The 24011-nt window shown below is 38.3% G+C and overlaps 1 protein-coding gene across 1 annotated transcript in view; it reads left to right on the forward strand.

Moving 5' to 3' along the window:
- Positions 1-24011, forward strand: part of GMDS (GDP-mannose 4,6-dehydratase) — a 648158-nt gene that overhangs the window by 505075 nt on the left and 119072 nt on the right. Inside the window, exon 8 of the mRNA XM_044773351.2 lies at positions 13207-13325. Within this exon, the coding sequence (XP_044629286.2) occupies positions 13207-13325 (119 nt within the window). The remainder of the gene's footprint in view (positions 1-13206; positions 13326-24011) is intronic.

Below are 24011 nucleotides of genomic sequence, written 5' to 3' on the forward strand. Positions count from 1 at the left end.
ACCTGGTGTCTCACAGAGAAGAAAAAGATTTACGGGACAACGTTTAAAATTTAGTTTTGAAATGTTATCAATCTGAAGCTTTCTAACCTTTTACTCTTAGTAAGTGCAGTGCAATGAAAACACTATCTTGTTCTTTGAAAAATGAACCGGCTTATGAATGTGATGAGTTTAGTATACTTCATTTACAAGACCCAGCACATTGCACGTCTTCCTAGGAAGGTTCAAATCATGAAATTAGCATCTGTCTTTTGTAAATACCATTCTTAAAGTGCTCTCTTTCTCTGAAAGTTGGAGGCTGAAAGAATGAAGCACAGATCCTCTCCAGGCCAAGAGTTGCATCACAAGCCTTTCATGATCAATAAGAACATTGTGGTGGTTATTTCATAGCTGATTAACTTATATGTCTACAAGCCAACACTTGACTTGAAAGGCTGGTCTGGTTTCTCGCAGTGCGAGCATGGCCTTAGTCTAGCCTGTCCTGGCACCATGCGCCGGGACTGCTCTTTCCTGACCGCAACCAGGGTACAGCCCTTCAGTTTCGTAGTGAGTAACCCATCAGCTGGAGCCTACGCTTCTGTGAAAGGGCATTTTGTCTTTTTGGGCAGTACCATGATGGCAAGATAATTAGTGTTAGGGAGGAAAAAAACAGAATTGAAAACCACATCAGATACCTGGTTGTGGACTCTTCAACTTTGAAAAGACAGAAAATGTAGTGGCTTTATTTTTCTTAATAACTGGGATAAATGCAAACAATTACAGTCAATTGAGCATTTACCGATGAGATGATGCAGAAAGCCATAACTTAATAAAAATTGCCCAGGTGTTTCTCACTTCATTGTTGAAACACACTGTGTTTCTTGACTTTTCTGTAATTGATGTATATGCTATTGTATTTTAATTCATGTCTGGATCTTAGAACTTCCTCTTAAGAGTTTTTGTATTCCTTCTTGCAAACTTTCTGTTTCGTGTTTAGGGAAATGGAAGTCTTGTGTCTTATAACTGAAGCATAGTTTTATTGTATCTGACTTTGCTTTTAATTTCACCAATTGTGAGGTAAATAAACCATTGTGTACTCGGGAAAGAAAATTGGCAGAAAAGCAGAATATGTTAAAGACTCTTGCTTTTCATTGCTAGTGAGATTTCCCAACTGGAGTGTCTCTGTTTTATTTTGCCTCTGGCTAACATCTAAAGATCAGTAATAAAGCTCTATGCAAATACTTTCATGTATTTAAAAGAACAATATTTTGACACTCGTTGACACAAGCAAAAAAATACAACACTAAATTAGTGTTCAGGAAAACAATGAAGACGTTGTTCATTCATATGAAATGAATGTGAAAAATCTTGTGTTATTTTAACAGGAAAGATTGCTCCTCAGTTCTCAACCTTTAGCATTTGCTAGATGACATTACTTATGGTGTTGTGTAGTAATAGACAATTTTTTATTGTTAATAATGGATCTTGAGCAGTCATTGATACTTCTCAGACTGCTGAAAATTTTAGTCACTGAAAAATAGATGTTTTTTCTCCAGAGTCTGATAATTTGAGTTAAGTTTCTCCAAAGTTTTTTTAAAAATATTTTTGGACATTTTAGAATTTTCAAATACTTGATAAGTTAAATATTTTGAAACTATTAATTCAGTTTATCAAAGGCTTGTTTTTCTAGGTTTCATCTAGAGTTATAAATACTCAAAAAAAATCTCACATCACCATCTCTGTGTTTTTAAAATAATTGAACTTTTAGGAGGTGTCTTGATTTTTTTTTTAATTTGAAGAACACAAAGGGGCTTTTTGTTTAATTTTCAGTTGTCTGGAGGGGCCCTTATTGGAGGAGAAGTTGTCTCTAAATTGTTTTTTATATATAGTGGAATTTCTTTCCTCTTGTGTCACTAGGCCTAAATATTACTGTTACAATAAATGTTTTCTTAAATATAACTAGCTTCTCTTTTTATCTCTTTCATTCGAGGACATGACAGAGTCAGCCTCTAGGAAAAAGTTATGATAACAGAAACATTACGCTCATGGGTAAGACCAAGTCAATAAGAGCAATTTGACCTCCCAGAAGAACAAAGCTTATGTACTGTTTATGCTGGGATATTTTTATATTTAGCGGCCAAAAATTAAAGGCAGAATGATTACATCTATATCTATTTAAGCATAGTTTTAAGAGAACTAAGTGGGAGAGTGGCTTTTAAGTTGAAATCCTGATTTTTGTGAATGAGGACATTGTGGGGAAACACATTTGAAATGAATTGAAATGAACAGGTTGAATGGGACACTGACTCCCAGTGACAGAGATGGCGCATGTGTCCTAGCCTGCAGTCTTCAGAGGAGCTGAAGGATGGGCAGTCAGCGGTGCTCACTGGGATTCAAAAGCAGACTGGTAAAAATCCCCCGAAACAATCCTGCTCCTCTGGTCTGCATTAATTGTCTCCTCCCTTGTGCTCCCATGCCTCCTTTTCTGCTAGCATTTATCCCATTGGCCTTGTGCTATTTTGGCTGCTGAGTGGGCACATAGCAGTCTTCCCTATGGATTCTGAGGTCCCAGGTGGTGCCTTATCCCGGTTGGAACTGTTCTCTCAGCACTGAGTAAAGAGCCTGATGCATGATTGGTCTTACACACTCACAGACTGAGCAAAGTTCTGGAAGTCTTGTTTGGTCTCCAGCTGTCTTCATCTGAGTTTGTTTGTGCAAGAAGCAGAAACCAACTCAGAGAAATTCAAGTAAAAAGGGATTTATCATAAGGAGCATCAGGATACTTCACAGGAACTTGGACATGAACTCTGCTTTCCTGTATGTCTGTGCATCTCTCCTCCCCTCCCTACCGCCTTGTAGTCTCTTTCCCCACACCCACCCAAACAGGTCCCTTCCATGCTGCACTCGGCAGTGCTCCTTTTGCAGGCCGCCCTTTGGCTTCAGCAGGGCTGGCTGGACCTATGTGGCAGCCACACAGCTCCAATGCTCAGGGCTATCCTACTCATTCAATCTCTGAGTCTCTTACTACAGACTTTTTTGAGACTCCAACTGGCCCAGAATATATCAAGTCTCCATCCATGATAAGGGAGTTGGGAGGGAGGGGAGGCACACAGACGTCACCTGACTTAAATATAGCTGCCTTGATTCACTCCTTCAGCAAGAGCTGTGGGTTGGAATAGTGTTGGTTAGGAGGAAAGTTTTAGAAAGTTACATGCCTGATGTCTTCTGGATACTACCTGGAGTTTATGTCTCAGAAGTTCTTAAATCAAGTGTTGAACTTTTAAAATCCTTTTCCTATATAAATGTTGGAAGTCCATAAGCCAGGCACAGTGTCTACCTTGTTTATCCCTAGCCGGTATACTCTCAGACCCCAGCACAGTGCCTGGCACCTAGCAGGCGTTCCATAAATATTTATTGGCTTGACCAGTAGGTCAAGTCCCCACGTTAGCCCACAGAAGTCCATACAGCTATTCCTAAAAGCCGTTTATAACAGTTTCCATAGGAAAGTGCATCCCTAGTTACAGCTATTAGGAAAATGCATGTTAGTGTAATGCAATAAAAAGAATACTAAAAGGAGAATCCAGGTTCTAGTCTCAGCTCTGGCACTAAGTAGGTGTGTGACTTTAGGTGAGTCATAGAATGTTTCTGGTTCCAGTTGCTTAGTCTTTAAAATGAATTAAATTGAATGAGAACATCTCTGAGGCCCCTTCCAGCTATAAAATTCTGTGTCTCTGACTAACAGAATCAGGATTAAATTTACTCCACCCTTTCAGTCTTCCCTCCCCTGCCATCTATGGGTGCAAGAGTTTGGTCATGGAGACTAACTAGATCTAGGCACCAATAACCCTCGAAAGCTACATAATCATCATTGTCATCATCATCATCCTGATAAATAATAGTCCTCAAGCACTTATTGTGTCCCAGGCACTGTTCCAGGCACTTTACATATATTAACTAATTTAATCCTAAAAACAACCCTATGAGGTAAGTACTTTTATTGTTCTCATTTTTCTGAGACACTGGAAGATTAAGGAAGTTGCCAGAAGTTACCCAGTAAGTCCTGGAGCTGTGGTTTAAACACAAGTGGTCTTATTCCAAGTCTGAGCTCCAGCCACAGCAAGCAGTGGCTCTCAGTGTGGTCCGCACACGAGCAGCATCAGCTTCACCCTGCAACTTGTTAGAAATGCAAATTTTCAGGCCCCACCCCAAGCCTCTTCAATCAGAAACTCTGGGGCTAGAGGAGGCCAGCAATCTGTGTTTTAACCTTCCAGATGATTTTAACACACACTAAAATTTGAGAGTTCCTGCCTCCTCTCCTCAAGACTGCTCTTCAACATACCCATAAGTTGTTCTCCAGGTATTTACTCCCCAGGCATTCCAGTTGGGGAGGTGGGGTGTGGTATTACTGCCCATTTGTAGATGAAAGGGGCAAGCATTCAAATGTCAGATGATCATAAATTAGGAGCTAGTTATACTGCTTTTGAAGATCTCTCTCTGCTAGTGATGAAATCATTACAGGGAAAATCAAGAAGTGGAGACAATTACAAAGGAGGGAGGAGAGGGGGATTATTCCTCCAGCTGTGCAACAAAGATGAAGACGCTTCCTCCGTCCAGCCCCAGCAGAATCTTTTGATTGACAGGTTGAGCAAACAGGATTAGGACAGTTCATCACATAGTAGGTTGACTGTTTCCTTACACAAGGCCAGCTCTTTAGCCCTACTCTGTCCCATGCAGTGTCTCCTAGCCACATGTGGTTACTGAGTACTTGAAGTGTGCCAGTCTGAACTGAGATGTGCTGTAAATGCAACACACATGCTGCACTTCGAAGACTTCATACATAGAAAAATAATGTGAAATATCTTGATAGTATTTTATTTTGAAATGATAATATACTGTATATATTGGGTTAAATCAAACATATTAAAATTAGCTTCTCCTTTTCTTTTTTCTTTTTTAATGTGGCTAATAGAAAATTTAAAATTATATATGTGGCTTGTAGTATATTTCCATTGGGCAGCACAGTTTTAGACTAATCTTGTAAAGTCCTATCTACGTCCACCTTAATGCACGTAATATGGTGTGTATATAGTTTTTATTTCCTAGTAACAATGATTATCAACACTGGAACTGAGAGACCTGTGGCAAGGCTAGGACCTGTTATTCAAGGGAGCCCAAGACCAGCCCAGAAATTGAATTCCAAAGGTCAGAGTCAGACCGAGAGGCAGAAGTAGGTGGTCAGACAGGCTTGAGGGGTAAGGTCACAGAAAAGTCAAAGCTGGCTTCCCAAGAACATGTTTCGGCAGCATGGCCAGGAACTACGAGCAGGGAGATGGGCAATCAGGTGGTCATGAGTGTAAAGTAACTTCCTGCTGTGTACCCAGAGCTTTTGTATTGTTCCTGCTGAGCCGGGAGCTAATTCTAGAATGGCTTACCTGGGTATGCAGGTGGGAGCAGGTGATTGAAAACACCTGGTTGAGGTAGGCGTCTGGGTGCGCTCCAGGAAACAACTTCTTCTGGCAGGTATGTTGTGATAGTAATGATGTTAGGGCCAAGTTAGAGCATCTGTTAATTTATAGTGACCTGCAAATGAGTTTCCATATTCCAGGTGTTAGTCTGTGAATTCTTGTTGCCCTCATAGAAGCCTAACTATCACTGCACAGTTAAAGATAGATGGAGCTTTATGTGGAAGCCACAAGGTGAAGCAGTAATGCTTATATTAAAGACAAAAGTATATATTACCACATTGAAACAATCAGCTGATGTTGTAGTCGTCACAAGATAGCCCTTTATGGTAGATTTTCTCTAGAGATGGCTGCAATAATCCCTGCCACCGTGCATGCCCTTTTGCAGTGTGACTTTATCACTCTCCTAATAAAGGAGGAGAGTCTGTTTCCCCTTTTTCTGAATTTGGGCTGTAACCGATACTATGTGGAGGAAGTAACACTGAGTCACTCCAGGCCACGGCCTTATGAGGCCTTGTAGCTTCTGTTTTGTGAAGAAGCTTGAGCTAGACTAGTGAATGATGAGGGCCCATGAGGGTGGAGGGCACTTGGAAGAGAAATGAAGTGCATCCAGGGACCCGGAGCTGTGAGGGAGGCCATGTTGGTCCTACAACCCCAGTCAAATCACCTCAGCCACCACCACAGGGAGCAGAGACGAGCCATCCCCGCCGGAGCTCTCCTCAATTCCTAACTTGCAGAATCCTGAACAATAAAAAGGTTAAGCCACCAAGTGTTAGGATGGCTTATGAAGCAGCATTTGACAAGTGAAACATCCTTTATTTGAATGTGCATTTTTTGTTAAACTTCTTTCATACATTATTTACGTGGTCGCATAACTTTAAGATACATATAATTGTCAAAAATAATTCTTTGTGCACTCAGAATATATTCTGCTGACCATACATACATATATACAGGCTGTAGATTTTGCTCGAGTTAATTTTCAGTCCCAAAAGGCCCACAAAATGATATTATGTAGGAGTGGAGAATATCTTTATAGATAACCACTTTGATATTTCAGAATGGCAGGAAGATGTTGCTGAAGGAGAAACCATTTTCTTGACTAATGTAGCCTCCTGGCTGAGGAGCAATGCAGATTGTGATCTGGGGTGAAGGCAGGGGGAAAACAATAATTGCCAGATAGTGCAATAGTGGCCGTGTGATTTATGGGCTATTCTGTGAGCCACACTAACCAACTGTGTGCTGAAAAATGAGAACAGCATTGTCTTGGGCCGAGAACGTAATGAGTTTGGTGAGAGATTTTTGAGCGAAGTTTGAATTGAAGTTGTAGGCTGCCCTCAGTGCACTTTCTTGCTGCTCCTCATACAATTCTTCAGCAAATATCCAGCCTTCTTCAAATAGTAGTAATAACTGGAAAGGCACTACCCCAGGGTCTATACCTAAGGTGGGAGTGGGCAGAGGATTGCAAGGAGAAAACAAAACAGATGAATGGCACATCTCCTAAGGAGTATTATTCAAGGAAAAATATGTAGCTGCAGCTTAGATCATTGTCCTCCACAGATTCAAAGAAGTTATGGGCAACGTGGTTTTGTTCAGTTAGCTAAAAGTAAGGGTGGGCCACCTGCAGTGCATGGACTAGTTACCTGCTTTTGTAAATAACGTTTTATTGGAACACAGCCATGCCCATTTGTTTCTGTGTCATCTGTGGCCATTTTTGTGCTGCAACAGTTAGCTATTTGTGTTAGACATCATATGGCTCACAAGCCTGAAATATTTACTATCTGGCCCTCTGATAAAAAGTTTGCTGACCCGTGGCTTAGAGAAAATAAATGGAAAAGTTAAGCTGGAAGTAATCAGGACAGATATAGAAGAGGAAAAGAAAATCATTCCAGAAATTGAAGCCCCATTAGCAACAAAATTTAAAATGTTACTAAAAATAATCAGATGAACGGGCAGGAGGAAATCACATAAAATAATATGGAAAAGAACAAGCATAAAAATGATTAGATAGGATATAATCAACATAGAAGATAGAAGAAGAGAGATACAACATGTACATACTTGGTGTGCAGAAAAAGAAATGGAACAAATAGAAGAGATAAAATATAGTCAAAGAGTAATAGAAGAAATAAATACATAACTTGAATCTGCATATTGAAAGAGCAGATGAAATGCCAGAAAAACTGGCTCAGAATGATTCACACTAGAAGCTTTTAAGTTTTACATTGTTTCCAGGGATAAGAAAAACTAACCTTCAACCTTGGAATTTATAGATCAGTGTACCTGGCTAGAAGAAAAGATAAAGGGCAAGGCAGATTTTGACATGGCCTCTTTCTTTCAGTGCATATGATATCAGTGTAGAATGATATCTTAACAGCAAAAATTAGATGCAAGAGTCATATGGCTTTTAAATTATGTTCTATTATTTTTGGTGTTTTTATTAATTTATTTTCTAATGATTTTTTTCCTGTTTACTAACTTTGTGTCTTTAAATTGTCTGAAGGACCCTTAATCAAAGGAATCCACAAACCACTGTTTTTTTGCCCATGAAGAAAATTGATAGATTTGAGAGGGCCTTAAGACCAGCCTTTGGTTTTATGCTAGACAGTTTTCTTGATAGAGTTTTATTTGTTAATCATTTGGTACCTGTCCAACTATACCAGAGTAGGGAGTACGCTCCCAGGCTAACCCTCAGACCTACCTACGTGGGTCCCACAAAGCATAAGGCCTGGCCTAGCACAGGACTGCTTGAAGTCCAGACCCAAACTGTCAATACCAGGCTGTCTACAGGAAAACAGCTACTGAACAAAGTTTAAAGACAAAATGTATGTGAATGGATCCACACTTGGCATCCTTTATTGGGAATTCTATTTGTTCAAATTCCTATGATTTTTATTAGAATTATTTCATAGACTTTCTCCCCTGAAATAAGTATATATAGTTCTGTTTTAAGATTATTTTTATGACAGTAGCCCATAAAGCACAAAAGCACAGGGCTGAAAAAGTAGCAGTCAAATAAACATAGTTAAACATAACCTTGATTAACAAATCTTGTTATTCATGGATGACAGCTCAGTTAATAAGTGTTTGTGGCTTGGATCCTGAACTGAAGGTTAATGGCGAGGTGGAAGCAATTGTAGAATCCAAATTTTTAAGACAAACATCCATCACACCCCAAAAGGCATGCATGGAATCAGGTGTAGTTAGTCGGCTGTGGTGATGTGCTCTGGATGTTCTCCTTCACTGGGCCAGCTGGGAATAGCTTCCAGAGCTACCAGGTCAAGGAAGAGGAATGACCCTTCACTGCCCGCTTCCGCATTCATGATTTGAATACCAAAGAGTAGATTGGGGGAGAGAAGTATTTTTATTTGAAATTTTTTAAATTAAAGTTTTGTTTTAAGTTCTCTAAATTAGATTTGTAGAACAGATAGGTTAATTATATAGTTACAAGAGAGCACATGTCCAAATTTAAGCAATATTTATAACCACCTGGACTTGGCCTTCAAGTGTCAATGGTACAGAGTCAGGTTTCCTCTAAACTTCGTGTGCCTTAAAAGCAAAATGAATGTGAGACCTGATTTGAAAACCGCACTGTTCATTTGCCATTAAGGGACGTTTTTATGTGGAAGAATCTGAAGCCTTGGGACATTTCTTAACTGATTGTTTTTCCTCTCCATGGGATGGATTAAAAAGCAGGAGATTTTTTCGTTTGCACTGGTGATCAGGTCAGGCCTGAAAGTAAATAAGTATCTGAGGAGGTGGATAGGTCAGTCACATCCTTAAAGGGCACTGAAGGAATGTGGGATGACTCTGTCTTTTTCCTCCTTCATTCCTTGAGAGACAGAGAGAGAAGACTGACGTCTAAAACATGTAACCGCAAAATCATTTCTGTAGTCAGAGCCAATGCTGGGTGGTGCTCTGATCACAGATTGTAGCCTGCCCGTGCCATGGGTCATGTGTTTAGCATGTGAACAGGAAGGTGAGAAGTGGTGAACTTTTGCCTCAGTTGTGCTATCCATCAGAGAATAAATGGACCAAATCAGCGTGTGCAGCTGTATAAGGAGGTGAATGGCTGAGTGCTTCTCACAGAGGGGCCTTTGTGTCCTGGACATGATCTAGCATTCTGATGGGAGGCACTGGGCTTCGGCTTTGTGGCAAATTACTAACCCATTATCACACCAGAACACAAGATCATTTATCGGCTAATCCAGAGTGTCACCTGTTCTTCATTTACCAGTCAATAACCATTAATTATGCTCAGTGGAAATTTAAACAAAGCCCTTTCCCTCTGTTAAACCCAGTAAACTTTTCAGTAATAACAAATAAATCTGGAGTTGTATATCCTTTCCTTTCCCATTCCCAGACTGGAGCCTGGTACAATATGAACTTGAGAGGAAATGCCTAGAAATTGATAGGTCAAAGGCCACAGATAGTCTGATGGAGAAGGCAAGCGCAGGTTCTTGGCGTGCACTCTAGTGAAAGTGAGAGGCTCCTCCTGATCCCCAGATTCCTGTCGGGGACAAAACAAGCACCGGGAGCTGGTCCCAGGGTTTGAAGTAATCCACCATCAGCCAGTAATTGTATTTGCTTCTTTTATTTTTAGGAAGCCCCTTGCTTTCTTTCACATGACTGAAAATATGATTTTTCAAAACCATTCTAACACAACAGAGTGTTTCAAAAGAAATAAAATAAGCTGAGCACTCCTGAAAGACCTATTTGAAATTTATTTTTAGAATGGAAATTTGAGGAGTACACATTTAAGTGTATATACTAATCCCCAGAAAAATGCTCAAATAGAAATTCCAGCCAAAAGCATAATTTAATTTTTCCTAAAAACTTTGACAGTATTTGGAAGGGAGCAAAAACAAGTTTGTGTATGTGCCTGTATGTGCATGTGTGTGCTCAGAGGAGGAAAGAGGGTCAGCTTAGTTGGGGAAGGGTGGCCAGAGGGCAGGCTCAGTCCCAGTGAAGTCAGCCATGTTGTGTGCCATTGGTCACGGGAGACCTAGTGAGATAGCAGGGATTCATTGCAAGGACTAAACCTGGGGCTTTTGTACGGGCTCTAGAAGCAGAGGTCAGAGTTCCCAGACAGATGAGGGAAGAGGGCATTCTGGACCTTGGGGACAGTACATTCAAGACACAGACACGAAGAGTGGCCCCTACCAGGCCTCTGCGAGTGCACACGTGCCGTGGTGCCCATCACAAAAAGACACTTTCTGAGTAGCTTAACAGTAGAGGGTACTGGGCACAGGGTTTGGGCAGCAGAGCTGGGCTGGAGCATCAGGCCCACCCCTCCTCTTGGCCTGGAGCATTTAACAGTGTGCTTTTGTAGACTACATGCCGCTTGGACTATCCTGTATTTTGTGCCTTTTAAAAACTAATCAAGCTTCATCATTACTATTAACAGAATTAGTATAAAATTTTTAAAAAGGGTTGTGGCTAAATTCATCAACTATGATCTCAGTGCAAAATGAAGCTGCAGATATTTCATTAATGTGAACAAAACTCTCTCCTAGCAAAGACAGTTTCCTCCGTTATTTGTCAGTCTATCACTGATTGGAATCTCTTGCCAGCGTCCCACCCAGGGGCCCCATCTCCAAGGCATGTAAAACTGCCTAAAAGGCTCATGTTCCATACAACAAAATTAGGATTTAAAACAGTTTTGTAATAGACCAAAAATACAAAATATCCACAGGAGATAACCTCAAGTAAAAGAGAAATATTTACCTTTATTCTATATATTTTTAGAAGGCTGCCACAAATTCAAATGAATAAGGAGGAATTAAACTTTTTTGGTTGCATTTTCTAAGAGAAAATAAGCTGCCGCATTGATTTCAGCAACCTATTTTTCAACTTATCCAATAGCAGCAAGGGAGAAATCAACCAAAATGGTTTTCTTTAAGTGTTAGAACAAGAGTTCAATGCACATAATATTGGGGACTGCATTATAATGAAGTGCCTATTATTTTTACCTATTTTGAAAAGTGGATGGGAGTGATGAAAAAATTGATCTTTTTGGCTTGGAGTATTCTTTTTTCTTTTCTTTTTTTTTTTAAAGACTTTATTTTTCCTTTTTCTCCCCAAAGCTCCCCAGTACATAGTTGTGTACGTTTAGTTGTGGGTCCTTCTAGTTGTGGCATGTGGAACGCCACCCCAGCGTGGCTTGATGAGCAGTGCCATGTCCGCCCCCAGGATTCAAACTGGTGAAACCCTGGGCCGCCAAAGGGGAGAGCGCGAACTTAACCACTCGGCCGTGGGGCCAGCCCCTGGATTTTCCTTAAAGAGATATGCTGCTATCAGATACCAGCTATCTTAATTTCTCTTAAACATGCATTTTCTATCTGTGTAAACAAAATCTGAAAATTAGTGTGCAGTTCCAAGCTATAGAAACTAAAGGACTTTATGTTGTTGATAAAAGGTGTAATAACTGAGTGGAGCCAGGCTGTGACAGTTGCCACCAGTTTGTGTCTTACATGTGCAGCTGCATTGTTGCCTAACTAGACTTCTCATCCCTGTTGAAAAAGTGCACCTGTGTGACACATCCGTTGAGCACCTGACCTTGAAATGCTGCCTGATGAAATCCTTAGCACTGGTGCATTTCCACTGCCTCGCAGATAACTTCTTAAAAGTGGTAGTAGGGCCAGCCTAGTGGTGTGGTGGTTAGCTTCACGTGCTTTACTTCAGCAGCCCAGGGTTTGTGGGTTTGGATCCCAGGCACAGACCTGCGCACTGCTCATCAAGCTATGCTGTGGCAGTGTCCCACATACAAAAGAGAGGAAGATTGGCACAGATGTTAGCTCAGGGCCAGTCTTCCTCACCAAAAAAAAAAAAAAAGTGGTAATACTATTTATTACATGATTGTTTTTCCGTTAATGGCTGTTGATTATCCTGCTTTTTGATGTCACCACATTGTTAAATTTTCAACTTTATTCCTAAGAAATTTAGTTCTACTTTTGAGGACAAACATCTGTCTTTAAATGATTTTTCCAAAACTTCTATTCATGATATAAAGGAAAATTGGACAATGCTTTCTAGACTCTTCTTTTCTTAAATATACTATAGAAATATACTATTCACCGCAGATACTCTTCAACATCTTGTTCCTTTAAATTGCCATCCAAGGACTTCTTTAATCACCTGGAGTGTTAAAGATCCCTCAAACACGTTCTCCAGTCTACTGAGTCTAGACTTCTGCAACTGCGGCCCAGGCGTCTGTACTGAGATGCTCCCCCGGGTGATTCTGATGCACAGTAGCATTTGGGAACTACTACTGTAGTGGTTAAATATCATATTAACTCGATGGTCACGTTCTGGCTATCCATGCTAAAGTATTTAGACAAGGAGGCCATTAGACTGAGGTGGCTCTTAATGTCTTGGAGCCTAAAGAAGCAAACTGAAACCTAAGCTAGAGTCAATGCTCTCAAATCCAGGAAAATGAACTTCAGAACAACCAGTCAGCAGCAGCCGGTTCTGCTTTCCCAAATAAGGCAGCTGCGTGAGCTGGTAACTCCTTTCCTTCGCCTCGGCGGCTGCTCCGTGAGACCCTTGCCCCAGCTCCTGTCGATGGAGCGCTGCTAGCCACTGGTGGTTTAGTGCTGCTCTGTCGGACAGGTGTCTGCTCAGATCCGCTCTTGAAAAATATGGATGTGCCTCAGTTTACCTTTTAACAATGTCCCAACTCCAATTCTGTGCATTTGATAACATTATATTTGCCAAACAGCAGCTGAGTGCAACTTTAACTTGGACTTGCCTCCCTCTCTCTCTCTAGGCCATGTGGCTGATGTTACAGAATGATGAGCCAGAGGATTTTGTCATAGCCACTGGGGAAGTCCATAGCGTCCGGGAATTTGTAGAGAAATCATTTTTGCACATCGGAAAAACCATTGTGTAAGTATAACTGAGAGTTGATTTCTGGTCACTCATCAGACACTTGCTGGCAGGTGTGTATATGTGCTTGCTATTCTGCCTGAGTTTTGTTTGTCTTTTTTCCTTTTTCCTGTCTTACAAAGCAATACAGGGAGTTTCAGTGTGGAGCAGGGACTTTATTCTTTACTGCATCCAACCTCAGTTATATTCTATGTCAAATGTTTGTCACCATCTAAACTTAGTCTTTTAGAAGTTTGTCTTTTTATTTTTTTAATATTTTTAATTTTTTAAAGGTTTTTAATATTTTTTAATTTAAACTTTCTATCATGGTTTATTCATGGTTTACTACAATTTTACTCTAGCTAATTCTACTCTAACCAGATCAATGTGATAACATTATACAATCTTTTTTAATACTTTCTCTCTTGTTTTAAAATTTTTGAAACCATAAAAAACTTACAGAAAAATTTCAATTACAAATAGTCTTCTTTTTTCTGAACCATTGCGAGTAGGTTGCCAACCTGATACCCCAGGACCCTGGACTTTTGCCTGTATTCCCTATAAATAATGACATTCTCCTACATGAATGCAATGCAACCATAAAAATCAGGAAATTCACAATGATAAATTACTACTGTCTAATCCTCAGATCTGATCTGAATTTGGCCAGTTGGGCCAATGCTATCCTTTGTCCCAAAATGATCAGTTGATAATTAGGCACTACATTTACTTGTTGCACTACGTATATTTTGAAGTCAGATGTTTATTAGAATATTTGAAAGATATATGAGAAATCCTTAATTATAGACAGAAGATCCTTTTTTTTGGCTGTTTTTTTATTGTAGTAAAATATATGTAAGAGTTTACCATTTTAATCATTTTTAAGTATACAATTCAATAGCATTAGGTACATGCACAATGTTATGCAACCATCACCACCATTCATCTCCAGAACTTTTTAATCTTCCCCAACTGAAATTCTGTCCCCATTAAACAATAATTTCCCATTCCATCCTCCCCCCAGCCCCTGGCATCCACCATTCTACTTTCTGTCTCTATGAATTTGCCTATTCTAGGTACCTCATATGAGTAGAATTATACAGTATCTGTCCTTTGTGTTTGGCTTATTTCACAGAGCTTAATATTCTCTAGTCTCATCCATCTTGTAGCATGCATCAGCATTTCATTCCTTTTTAAGGCTGAATAATATTCCATTGTATGTATGTACTACATTTTGTTTATCCATTCATCTGCCATTTGCTTCCAACTTTTGGCTATTGTGAATAATGCCACTATCAACATGCGTGTACAAATACCTGTTTAAGTCCTTGCTTTCAGTTCTCTGGGGTATATACTTAGGAGTGGAATTCCTGGATCATATGGTAATTCTATGTTTAACTTTTTGAGGAGCTGCCAAACCGTTTTCTAAGATTCATTTTTAAAATATAAGAAAAGACTTCCATTTCTAGCTATTATGGAATAACAGAAATCAGAATAAACCTTCTATCTTAAAAACAGATAAAATATATGAAACAACTGTTTTAGACATTGGGTAACAGGCAGTGCAGGTCTGTGATCTCTGGTAGAAAAAAAACAAATGAGGTGAGCCCTGCACTCTTCCTGGAGACATGTCTAGACCGTAGAGTGTGGGAGAGGAACTCCAAGCAGGAAACAACTGTGCTGCTGAGTTGAGGAGGTAGAGATCAGAATTCAGAGTGTCTGAGGCACCTAGATGTTGTGGGGCAGAGTTCTAGAAAGGTGATAGCTACAGGGGAAAAGAGCTCCAAGAATCTGCATAAGGATCCCATTGAGTCTTTATTGAATAATAAGATATGGATGTGTAAGAAGAAATTCCATAAGCTTGGACAAAGAACTACCTGGGAACTGGAAGTGAATGTTTCTTAGAGTTTATTCAAGTCTGAGATGCATTTGAGTTTCAGCCAAGCTGTAATGGAGAGACCTTGTTCATCACTCAAAGAATACAGTACAGATTCCAGAAGGGCTGTGTCTCAATAATGGGAGTAATTCCTAGAGTAAAGGCTACTATAGACTCAGGCTAACGAAGTTTAAATACAAACTTCAAAAGACTCAAACAACACAAATAACTTAGCCTCCTACCATAACAAAGCCCAGCATTCTTCGAAGGAAGTAAAATCTAGACTCAACAAAATGAAATTCTTAATGTTTGGCATTCAATCAAAAGTTAGTAGGAGTGTCAACGTGACCTGTAACTGAGAGAAAATTCAATCAGTAAAAACAAACTGAGGAATAATAAAGATAGTGGTATGAGGACACAAAGATGTTAAAATAGCTTTTATATCTGTGTTCAAGTATTTTAAGAAAAACATGAATATAGCGAGGAGAGAGAGGGAAAATATATATTTTTAAAAGATAGAACTTCTAGAAATGAAAAATTAAGTATCTGAAGTGAAAAATTCATTGTTGGCAGTGAAAGCAGATTAGATAGTGCAGAAGAAAAGACTAATGAACAAGCTTGCAGACATAGTAATAGAAATGATCCAAGATAAAGCACACAAAGAGAAAGACGGGGGTAAAAAAAAGGAACAGAGTCTCAGTGACCTGTGGGACAATATCAAACAATCTAACATACGTGTAATTGGAGTTCCAGGGAAAAATGGCTGAAGCACAGAAAAAGAATTAAATAATGGCCAAAATTTCCCCAAATTTCATGAAAACAATAAAATCACAGATCCCAAGAGGCTTAATAAATCCCAAGCAGGATAAACACAAAGAAAATCTGACCAGGATACATCATAATCAAATTACTGAAAATAAATACTGAAGAGAAAATCTTAAAAGCAGCCAGAGCGAAAAAAGATTTACTTACTGAGGAACAAATATAAGACAGTTATGTTATCAGAAACCATGCAAGGCAGAAGATAATGGAGCAACGTCTTTAAACTGCTGAGAGAAACCCACAACCTAGAATTCTGTACCTAGGGAAACTATTTTTAAAGTGGAGGTGAATTAAAGACTTCTTTCAGACAAAGGCTGAGATGGTTCATTGCCAGCAAACATTTATACAGAAGGAAAATGATGCTAGCCCGAAGCTTGGATCTTATAAAGGAATGAAGAGCAAGAGAAATAGTAAATATGTGGGGGAGAGAAAAGGGTTCTTCCCCCATTTTAAAATTTCTTTAAAAGGCAGTTGACTGTTGAAAGTAAAAATAATAGCAATATACTATGAAGTTTCTAATACATAAATAAATTGCATGACAACAGTAGCACAAAGTATGGGGGCAGGATGGAAGCACTTCATTATTATATTGTTTGTAAGATTCTTACTCTAGATGTGAACTGGTACGAAATTATTTGAAGATAGACTGTTTATAATAAGTTAAAGTGCGTATTGTAAACTCTAGAAAAACTACTAAAACAAAATAAAATGAAACATAACGGTAAGCCTATAGTGGAGTTAAAATGGAATCCTAAAAAATAAGCTAAAAGAAAACAAGAAAAGAGAGAATGGGAACAAATAACAGATGGGACAAATAGAAAATAAATAGTAACTATATTAATATTACATCCATTGTAAATGCTCGAAATACTCTAATTAAAAGGGAGATACTGTTGGACTTGATAAAAATGCAATATGCTATCTACAAGAGGCACTTTAAATATAAACACATAGATAGGTTAAAAGTAAAAGATGAAAAAATAAAACATGTAAACACTAATCATAGGAAAGCTGGAGTGGCTATATTTATATGAGACAAATTAAACTTCATTTAATTAGGAGGAATAGAGTCCTTTCATAATTTTAAAGGGATCAATTCATCATGAAGACATAACAATTTTAAATGTATATCTACCCAGTTATAATTACTTCAAAATACTAACAGAACTGAGTAAAAATAGCTGAACTTTATATTTGGATACTTCAACACTCCTTTCTCCATAACTGATAGAATAAGTAGATAGAAAATCTTTGAGGATATAGAAGACCTGAACAACATCATAAACTTACTTGACCTATTTGACATTTATAGAACATACCACCCAAGCCAAAAACAAACGAATACACATTCAAATGCTCTTGAAACATTCACCAAGAAGGACTATATTCTGTGCCATAAAAGAAGTCTGTATAAATTTTGAAAAATTAAAATTGCAAGAATATGTTTTCTGGCCAAAATGAAATCAATTAGAAATCAAAAATGGAAAAATACTAAAAATCCCCAAATATTTGGAAACCAAACAACACACTTCTAAATAACTCACAGGTCAAAGAAGAAATCACAAGGGAAATTAGAATATATTTTGAACTAAATGAAAATGAAACCAGCATACCAAAATTTGTGGGATATAGCTAAAGCAATGCTTAATGAGAAATGTGTGACTCTGAATACTAATATTAAAAAAGAAGAAAGATCCCAAACAAGTTATCCAAACTGCCAACTTAGGAAGATAGAAAAAAAGAAGAGCAAATTAAACCAAGAGCAAAGAGAAAGAAGGAAATAATCAAGATAAAAATAGAGATCAATGAAACAGAAAACAGAAAAAAATATATATATGTTTATTAGAAGTAAAAGAGAGAACATCACTACAGATCCTCCAGACATTAAAAGAATAACAAGGAAATATTATGAACAACTTTTTGCCAATGACTTGGTCAAATCAGAGGAAATGGACAAATTCCATGAAAGACACAAATTGCTAAAACTGACTCAAGAAAAAATAGAAATCTTACTAGTTCTATAACTGTTGAAGAAACTGAATTTCAAGCATTAAGGAAGAAGATAGTACCTTTCCTATACACACTTAGAAGAGAGAATACTCCCTAACTCATTTTAAGAGGCCAGCATGACCGTGATACTAAAAACAAAGACATTACAAGAAAAGAAATGTACAGATTAGTATTCCACACGAACATAGAAACAAAAGAATCACTAAAAAATATTGGCAAATGGAATCTAGCAATATGTAAGAAGTTGATACACCATGACCAAGTGGGATTTATCCTAAGAATGCAAGGTTTGTTTAATATTTGAAAATCAATTTACCATATTAAGAAAATAAAAGAGAAAAACCATATTATTTTTGTCAAAAATGCAGAAAAAGCATTTGACAGAATTCAACAAGTATTTATTATTTAAAATTTTGCAACATACCAGGAATTGAAGGAGATTTCCTCAAGCTGATAACCTCTGAGAAAAATCCACAATTAACATCATACTTAATGGTGACAGACTGAATGCTTTCCTCCTAAAAATCAGGATCAAGGCAAGGATGTCTGCTTTGATCATTCCTTTTTTGTTTTTTTTGTGAGGAAGGCTAGCCCTAAGCCAACATCTGCTTCCAATCCTCCTCTTTTTGCTGAGGAAAACTGGCCCTGAGCTAATATCCGTGCCCATCTTCCTCTACTTTATATGTGGGACGCCTGCCACAGCATGGCTTGACAAGCAGTGCGTAGGTCTGCACCCGGGATCGGAAGCGGCAAACTCCGGGCCACCAAAGTGGAACGTGCGAACTTAACCTCTGCACCACCGGTCATGCCCCTATCATTCCTTTTCAACATTGTCATGGAGATCCTAGTCAAAAATAAAACAAGAAAAATAAATGAAAGGAAGAAATGTATTTGTCTTTATTCACAGATAGCATGATGGAGTACTTAGAAAACCTAAGTAACTTACCAACAAAGCTACTAAAGCTAAGTGTATTTAGCAATGTCACAAGATACAGGCTCTATATATGAAAGTCACTTTTATCTCTATGTACTGCTAATAAACAATTTGAAATTGAAATGTTAAAAAAAAGCACAATACTGCTTTCAATAGAATCAGAAAAAATGGAATACTTAGAGATGATTTTAATAAAATATATGAAAGCTTTGTACACTCAAACCTAAAAGACATGGAAGAGGGATATCAAAAAAGCTCTAAATAAATGGAGAGATATACCACGTTCTCGGACTGGAGGACTGAATGTTGATAAGATGTTGATTCCCTTCAAATTAATCTATAGATTCAGTGCAATCCCAATCAAAATCACCAGCTTTTTGGGTAGAAATTAGCAGACTGATTCTAAAATTTCTTTGGAAATGCAAAGCATCTAGAATCATTTTGAAAGAGAAGATCAAAGCTGAAAAACATTTATTCCTTGATTTTAAGACTTCTTTTAATGCTTAATCTGCATGATTTTGACATAAAGATAGACTTATGGATTAATAAAACAGCATATAAAGCCCAAAAATAGACTTAAACTTATATGACCAATTGAATTTTTACAAAGATGTCAAGATAATTAATTGGGAGAGGATAGTCTTTTCAACAAATGGTGCTGAAATAATGAATAGCCATATGGGGAAAAAAAGTGAAATTCAACCCATAAATCATACCACACACAAAAATTAATTGAAATGGATCATAGATCTAAATGTAAAAGCTAAAACTAACAAACTGTTAGATGAAGACATAGGAGAAAGCTTTGCAGCCTTGGGGTAGGCACAGATTGCTTAGGTGGTCTTCCTATTATTAAGTTGTAAGAGTTTGTATGTTTTACAAATATATCCTCTCAGTCTTTGTCTTGCCTTTTCAGTTTCTTAACAGTGCCTTTCAAATAGCAAAAGTTTTACATTTTCATGTAGCTCAATTTATTGTTCTTTCTAGCTTTTTGTTTTGTGTGTCGGGGGGGTGTTCATTGAATGTTTAGATCAACTTGGGGCAAAGGCAAGGATTTCTTAGGACACCAAAAGCAAAAATCATAAAAGAAAAAAATAATGGCAAAATGAATATCACAATTAAAAACCTCTGCTCTTTGAAAGTGATCATTAAGAAAATGAAAAGACATGGGACCAGCCCCATGGCCAAGTGGTTAAGTTCACACGCTCCACTTTGGTGGCCCAGAGTTCACTGGTTCACATCCTGGGCAAGGACCTATACACCACTCTTCAAGCCATGCTGAGGTGGCATCCCACATAGAAGAGCTAGAATGACCTAAAACAAGGATATACAACTATGTACTGGGGCTTTGGGGATTTAAAAAAAAAAAAGAGGAAGATTCGCAACAGATATTAGCTTAGGCCCAATCTTCCTCACCAGAAAAAATGAAAATGATAACGCAAGCCATGGTCTGGGAGAAAACAAATGTAATAACATATCCGACAAAGGACTGTATCTAGAAGATACAAAGATCTCCCATAACTCAAAAATAAGAAGACAAATAACTCAATTAAAAAGTGGGCCAAATATCTAAATAGGTACTTCACACAGAAAACATACAGATGGCCATTTAGTATATAAAGAGATGCTCAACATGATTCGTCATCTGGGAAAGGCACATTAAAACCACAGTGTAATAGTACTACACTCCCTTTAGAATGGCCACAATGAAAAAGAGCGACAATGCCAAGGATTGATGAGAAGGTTGGAACAGCTGGAACTCTCATACATTACTGATGAAAGTATAGATGGTACAAACACTTTGAAACGTAGTTTGGCTTCTTATAGAATCAAATCTATGTTTACCATATGACCAGCAATTTTCCTAGGCATTTACCAAAGAAAACTGAAAATGTATGTTCATATAAGAGCCTTATACATGAATATGCGTAATGGCTTTATTCCTAATAAAGCATTACCTCCCACAATGTCTGATCAACCAGTGAATGTCTAAATAAATGTGATGTGTCTATACAGTGGAATACTGTTCAATAATGACAAGGAGTAAAGTGCTGATACATGCAATAACATGGATGAATCTTAAAATCATCACACTTAGTGGAAGAAGTCAACCACAAAAGAGTACATACTGTATAATTCTACTTCGATGATAATCTAGGAAAGAATAGATTGTACTGATAGAAAGCCAATCAGTGGTTGCCTGAGCGTGATTGGGGCTGAGTGTGGGGTGACTAACTGGGAAAACACAGGGAATCTTTTGGGGTGGTGGAAGTGTTTTATGTCTTAATTGTGGTGGTGGTTACATGAGTGCAGATGTTTTTCAAAACTCATCATATTTTACTGTTTGTAAATTATCCCTCAATGTTATACCTCAATGTTGATTTTTTATAAACAGAATAGAAAGCAAGGCACTTTTAAGTGGCTATCATCAAGGAATGTTTAAGTGAATTTAATCAACTGTTATACAGCTATTAAAAGTAGTGCTTAAGAGCCATCTCGGATTGCCTAGTGGTTAAAGTTCTGCGCACTCCGCTTCGGCGGCCTGGGTTCTGTTCCTGAGCATGGAACCATACCACTTGTCTGTCAGTAGCCATGCTGTGGCAGCGGCTCACATAGAAGAACTAGAAGGACTTACAACTATGAACTGAGGCTTTGGGGAGTGAAAAAAAATCTAATGCTTTGGAAAATAATAATGCATAAGAGGAATTTGAATAACATGAAATATGATAATGACAATGTCAGATGGAAAAAAAACAGGATACAACTTTAGATCTGTTGTATGATCTAAACTCCCTAAAAATATGACTACAAAGATTAGAAGAAAACACACCAAAAATTTAATAATGGCAGTTTTTACATGATGGAATTACGGGTGACTTTTAGTATTCTACTTTATACTTTATGTCCAAATTTTCTATAATGAACTTATATGCTTTTGTTGTAAGAAGTCACCTTACACACGGTTTTTTAAAATTAGGGCTAGTCTTACAAATGAATCCTCAAATAAGATTCTCTTTTGAAAAACTTTGCTATTCTCCCTCCTTGGACGTAATGTTCTGTTTTTAGTCACCAAGTTATCCTTCTGTCCTGTAGTCCCATGGGATAAATGCCTATTTTTTGACCTTGCACAGTCTTTCACAAACTAGGCTGCTATTCTAAGAGATGTCTAAAAGAGCATTCCATGTCTAGTTCATTTAGAAAATACTGAATATTACAACCCCTCTTGTAGAACCATCAGTAAAGAAACTGTTTAACTTTGTTTAACCCAGCATTTTCCAAGCTTAATGTTTAAATTTATATTAAAATCCTACACGAGCAACAGAGTTCTGTGGATCACCCGCTGGGAAATATTCTTCTGTCGTTCAAAACTAAGTAACAAATAGCTGGTATGCCTTCCATCTCTTCCCAAGGTAGTACCTGTTGTTGGTAGTCTCTCCCTCAGTAGAGAAGGCTCAGAAAAGCAGAGTCAGTTTCACTAAAATCTATTTCAAATTTCAGGCATTGACCTTAATTTTGTTTCAAATGACAGACTAAACGGCAAATCAAGCTTTTAGAGATATATTAAAAATTGCCTTTGAGTGGTATATAAAATTTTGGTGAAATCAAAAACTTTTTCCAAATTCTTCCAGAAAAGAGAGAGAGATAGAAGGGGCTGATCATTCTAGTTGAAATAAAGACCTCGCTTGTTCCTTGAAAAGTCTTGTGCATGGCAGTATATCACACTGGTGGCCATTACCATCTGTGTGCCCAGTACCTGTTTCAGGTCTTTCTGTGGCGTATCATTGGAGTTGTGGGAACAGAATGTTTACAATGCATGTTCTTCATAATTTGTCTGAAAATATAAAATTCCCTCTCAGTGTTGAATGATAAAATCACGATGGCTTTGTGAATGCTGTCTGCAAGTTACGTTTTATTGTTCGTTTTTTTTCACTTTCCTTCCTCTGGATCTTCTCTGGGCCTGTGCATCAGCATAGCGATCTCAGCTGGAAGGAGAGCAGGGAAGCCACAGGCCATCCCATGTACTAGGGCCAGGGCTGCTCCTCCGGCTCCAGAGTCCCCGCCACAGCTGTGCACTTTCCACCGGGCCAGCATGTCCTTCTTGGAAATGGTGTCCACACAGTCAGAAACCAGGCAGGAATGAGTAAAGAAAACACACTGAGATCTGAACATCGCTTAGAAGGCCAAGGATATTGTTGTACTTAGTAACTTACAGTTTTACTACAGTTTGGGGAAACATGCTTTTCTAGACCTTCAGGAGTGCATACTCTTTCTCCTACGGGTGCTGTTTTAATTTCTTTATTTCACAGCATAGTTGATTCCTTTCCTAGGACATTCGTCCTCATCTGTACACAATGTGGCATAATATCATGTTCCGTAAAAGCAGTCCTAGTGCCACCTTCCCTGGGTTTGAATTCCCGCTCTGTAACTACCTAGGGGAGTTATTTATCCTCTCTGCATCTCCATTTTCCCCACTGTAAAATGGGAATAATAAGAGTACCTACCTCACAGGGATGGGCTGAAGATGAAATGGGTTAGTATACAGGAAGCACCTCAAACAGTGCCTGACACAGCCTGAGCTCTGTATAAGTATTTGCTATTGATGAAATGTGTAATTGATTGGAAACAGCATTCGTCAACAATGAATGCAAGGGATAAATAAAATGTGGAAACTGATTATATGTTCCTGGACAAGAAAAAGTAAAGAAAGTCACACTAACATTTCATGCTCGTGTGACCAGAAGGAACTTAACATAGACAGTCAGCAGAGAAGAGCAGTTGCAGGAGGAAGAACAAGCTTGCTCGCTTGTAGTTAGACACAGGTTATGGAGCTAATGAGATCTAATTGTCTCTAACTCCTGACCCCTTCTAAGAAGTAATTGGCCATTTATCAGAATTAGAACACCTTTTTGCTAAATCTATCTCCTGTAGAGCCATGGTTGTCAAGCTTTAATGTTCTGTGAATCACTTGGGTATCCTGTTAAAATGCAGATTTAGGTCAGTAGGTCCCGGCAGGGCCTGAGATTCTAAATTTCTAACAAGATACCAAGTGATACCAATGCTGCTG

The sequence above is a fragment of the Equus asinus genome, chromosome 8, assembly GCF_041296235.1.
Source record: "Equus asinus isolate D_3611 breed Donkey chromosome 8, EquAss-T2T_v2, whole genome shotgun sequence".
Lineage (NCBI taxonomy): Eukaryota > Metazoa > Chordata > Mammalia > Perissodactyla > Equidae > Equus > Equus asinus.